The sequence below is a fragment of the Gavialis gangeticus genome, unplaced genomic scaffold (genome assembly GCF_001723915.1).
Source record: "Gavialis gangeticus isolate Ggan-Ray unplaced genomic scaffold, GavGan_comp1, whole genome shotgun sequence".
Taxonomy (NCBI): domain Eukaryota; kingdom Metazoa; phylum Chordata; order Crocodylia; family Gavialidae; genus Gavialis; species Gavialis gangeticus.
The window spans coordinates 4,979,935-4,984,651 of record NW_017729033.1 but is presented as its reverse complement, the minus strand read 5'-3'; the positions used below and the strand labels follow the sequence as shown (position 1 = coordinate 4,984,651).

General features: G+C 48.2%; 1 protein-coding gene across 1 annotated transcript in view; it reads right to left on the bottom strand.

Annotated features, from left to right (window-relative positions):
* Window positions 1-4,717, bottom strand: part of DDRGK1 (DDRGK domain containing 1) — a gene marked incomplete at its 5' end in the record, with an annotated part of 102,638 nt that overhangs the window by 69,535 nt on the left and 28,386 nt on the right. Inside the window, one exon of the mRNA XM_019525803.1 lies at window positions 1,053-1,208. Coding sequence (XP_019381348.1) covers window positions 1,053-1,208 — 156 coding nt within the window. The remainder of the gene's footprint in view (window positions 1-1,052; window positions 1,209-4,717) is intronic.

Genomic DNA, 4,717 nt, shown 5'->3' with positions numbered 1-4,717 from the left:
ATTTCCCTCCTGCCCAAACTATCACTTCAAGGCTGCCATTTTTGATGCAAGCTCAAGCTCAACAGGATCCACCTCGCTCTGTATGTGGATGGAAAGCCTAAAACAGTAAGCTGGGATACGGGAGTCAAGCTGGAGTCTTCTGTTCACTCCACTTGAGCAGGGAAGACTTTCCAAACTGAATAATGCTGTAGATGACACTGCAAGCCTGAGAGATGTAGTTTGCAAACCCACAACTGCACCAGCTCTGCGTGGCTAGCAGGGGTGAAATGGAAACAGCCGATTTGTGAGAAAAAACAAACAAGCAATGGGACGGCAGGACTTGTAAGGAGTACAAAGGATTTTCCCAACCACAACCACATGTCAGGATCTCTGCTGCCATCTCTACATGCAAAACAAAAGCCATGGGACTGTTCACACTGACCTGCAACTCTAGGATATGATACTGCAATCTAATAATTGTAAGCAGTAACAATCAAATAACTGAATAAATAAAATACATTTCTGATGCGACTGCCAGCTCAGCAGGGCCTGTGTGGATCCATATTTGGATGCGAGCCCAGGGAAAACCCAGATGCTACAGAAGCGGTGTGTGCATGCTAGTACTTTCCCTCAAGTTAGTGCTAAATCAGTGTCTTGAAACAACGGGGTAGCTTTTTTTTTAGAATGGGTATAGTGTAAAAGGTGCTGATTCTACCCCCTCTCTTCCCATTTCTCCTTGTGATTTCAACTGGAAGGGGAGCAGCATTCTTCACAGCCCTCCTAGAAACAGTCGTGTCATAGGGATGGCACAGAATGCACCGCAGAAACAGCTGCATTTCACTGAAGGGCGAGTGATCTCTTGAGAGAAGAGACTGAAAGCACTGCAGTAGCTGGGGGGGAGTGCTATGTAAATTCATCCTCATACTATCAGGATATTGAGGCAGATCAGACTCAGGCTGCAGAATCTCTGGAGCCCAGCTGACGAGGACTCTGGGAGCCTGCCCCCCCATCCCAAGCACCTGCTCGTACAGATCAGTATTCGTTTGCACAAACGGAGCCGAATCAAAACTTACCATCTGCCCAGTTGTCCACCTGCTGCGCTCTCCTCTCAGCCAGCATCCTGGTCCCCATGTTCCTCCGGCGCCTGGGCATACCTTCGCCGCGCTCCTCGGCATGAGGCCGAGGCCTGGCCACTGCTGCTGCCACATCTCGCTGGTGTTCCTCCTCTGCTGGAGGAAGGGGAACAGGAGGTGTTACATGGCTGTGCTGTTGCCATTGCTTTGCTCATCAGCTGCCTCCTTCTGCTACTGCAAGGTGGGGGCAGACTTGGGGAGGTCTGCACCAGGTATTTTCAGAGATAGGGAATGCCAGTCCACGCCTGCTCCTTATCCTTGTATGGCAACACCTAGTGTTTTGCAGACTTAGAGCAGGAGGATCTGTGCTCCCAGGCCACATCCAGATGAGGGCAGTTGTGTGGTATGTGGTGCTGCAGACCCGTCTGCGATGCCCACACGTGCAGTGTGTGGCATTTTCCACACTGCTACCTTGCAACATGGGTTTTTTTCTTTTGACTCTGGGAGATCCCAGCATCAAAAAAACCCACGCTAAAAAAAAGCGGGGTGGTGTACATGGCAGCAGCGCGTGCCACCCAAAAGCAGAGCCTAGCCAGCCAGAGCCACCCTCTGGCTGCTGGCCACGCTTCTTGCTGTGACCGCAGCCCTGGGAGGCTCTCAGGTAAGGCTGTTGGGGCCAGCACCTGTGCTGGTCCCAGTTTCCCCAACCCCACCTGCCACATGTCAGAGCACACGTGGCATGGGTGCTCCCAGGGGACAAGCAGCAGTGGCTCAAGGTGTGCTGCTGCTACTTGCCCCTGGGCAAACAAACGTCTGTACTTGTCTGGACACGGCCCCCAGAGTACAAGTCAGGGGAATGGAATGGAAACAACATTAAAGCAAATTATACTCGAAGCAAAATGATTATTTCCTGCACAGGTCAAGCCAACACTGAGCATTTTGGGAACTTCCCATCTAATCCGCCTGGATTTTTAAAGATATCTAGCAGCCCTAGGAGGAAGAGAAGCCTTAGGGGATCTTCAAACATGCCCAAGTACAATCCTGTGCCAGACCCTTTTCCTGCCTTACTTGCAGACTTCCTCCTTGTCCTTGCTTTTTCTTGTTACATTTATCTCACTCCCACCTGTCACAACTCACACCCAGCTCCACCTTGCACAAAGGGTTTGAAGTTAATTCCACATTTTGTTCCCACAAGATGAATTATTTCCCCGCTTAATCCTGCCTGCAAAGCTTATTCCACCCTGCCAGCTCCTGTCCCAGCTACCTGCTGGTGGGTCCCATGGGTATCCCACTCCCTTGCGATAGGTCTATACCAAAGTACCACACTGAACTAGTTGATCTCCAACATGCCACCCTACCCTGCACCTTTTACCCCCAAGCCCGTGGCCCTCTCTGCTTCCATTTGCCTTGTGTAACACATGGGTGATTGACCCATTTTGTCTAATTTGAAGGAAGTCTCTTCAGAGTGTAGACTGTTTCTTATCTGGTATAGTACCTATGCAGTGGAGCAACAGAGAAAATAAGTGGCATAACATTTGGACCATTCCAGGCAAAAAAAGAAAGACGGCTGTGTATTCCTTGGGCTGAATTTTCCCCTTATTCGGTCTAAAAGGTGAACTGAAAAGAAAAACCACCACCACTTGTAGCAGAGATGGTATCTCTTATTAGACCAAGAAGATTTTTGCAAAAAAAAAAGTCTTTAATTGTAAGCTTTCAGGCCTGGATACCCGACACATGGAAGATATCGAATTTTAGCGAATTCTTAAAAATGAAATCTTCATATTTTCTCCAAGCAGGAAGCAATTGTGACCACCTGAAATCCTGCTCCTGCCTTTGTTTCAAGGTAATCTGCATCATCATAGATCCTCACTGGAGATCAGGAGCTTCATACCAGCTATCAACCAACTGCCCAGAGGAGTTTTCCATCTATTGATTCCTCTGTGAAATCCTATGAAATATGAACTTGCATTTCTACCCAGGAGAACTTTTACGATTTTTTCTCCAGTGCCCGATGAAGGGTGTTTGTGCCAGAAAGCTTGCAATTAACAGCTTTTTTTTGCAAAAATCTTGTTGGTCTATTAAAAGATATCACCTCTACTATGAGTCCTGATTGCCTTTTCCTCTAGACCAATATGGCTACAGCCTGGACACCTAAAACACCACCATTACTTTCCTGCACCTGGTAAGATGGCCAGCGCAGTCATTTCAGAGATAGCAGAAGGTGGGGCCCAGAAACATTTTGCTTCCTTTTAGATAGATCAGACTTTTTTTTTGGTTTTTTCTTCAACAAATTCAGAATGGGGTCTCCCTCCTCTGGATGATTCAAGCTGTGTGAGCACGCTCATCTTTTGGGGAGGGATGTGTGTATCACTGCACCTGTAACACAACCCGGCTGACAAATACAGACTGCAACCTGCGTGCACGTACTGCTGCTGTGTAAATCGGTATGGAGATACAAAGCTGTTATCCCAAAACATATGCGTATAGGCAGGGAGGGTGCTAGGGGAGCACAGTTAGTCAGAGGAACAAGCTGCCTCCATGACATTTCAAGTGTGTATTCAATCATCTTCAGATTCACCTTATTCCTGTTTTACATTAAAATATTACAGCTAGAGAGTGCTAGATGGAGAGAGATGGCCTTTCTTGTTCCCCACATCCCTCCTATCCTCTAGCTCTTCATTCCCAGTATCAGATTTACACTTCTTGGTCTTCCCTTCCAGGCCCTCCACAATTCCATCGTTAGCCACTCACATGGTTGCATCCCTCGTCTCCAGACCTCTGCGGCTCTGGCAACACCACCTCCGATGTCAGCTTCTCCCACACAGTCGTTAGATACAGTACCATTCTCAGAGTGATGGAGGGCTCAATCCTGCAAATCACAAGATGCCCAGGCCTCGTGTCGGCCCAATATCTGATACAATAAATTTTAATTGCGTGAAAAGTCCTGTTGAAGTCTGCTGGACATACACACTCAAACTTAAGTGAATGCTTAAGTACTTTGTTGGCTCAGTTCCTTGCAAGATCAAGCCCGGAGCACCTTCCATTCTGCTTCCTCCAAGGACTACAGGAAGTCTTCACTTCCATCAAATCCTTCCCAATATGTTGCCTGCTAGTGGGGTACCCATTATAAGAGAACAACGCTTACTGTGTCCCCCCTGTGGCTACCACTCATGTAGACACTCTCAACCCAGATTAAATTAAGCTAAGTGAGATAACAAAAACAGTAGAGCCACTGCAACCCAGAGCTCAGCATGGGCTGCAAAACTCACCCAGGGGCCTGGGTAACTAGTTAACTCCACCCTGGGCAACTGCTACTGCAGCTTCCCCATTAGGAGCCCCTGAGTGAACAAGCTTTCAGCTAGCTTGGATATGCCTTGAACACAACATGCTGTGCTATTTGTCAGGGCATCTCGGCATTCACGTGCTCTTGTTACCCCTTCAGGCTCCTACCTCAAAATGTTCCCGTCTGTTTGGTGCCCTTGTTCCCTGCAATGTGCCCAGGGTTTAGGCTGAAAGCTCTGGGAGCAGAAAAGGCTGTGTCTTTACACCTGCCACATGCCCCCGTGTACTTTGACATGCAAGAGAACAGGAATGAAAAGCAAAGACAGATGAGCACATCATTTACCCAGGCAGTCAGTAATGGTCCTAGAGGTTGTGTGAAGGCA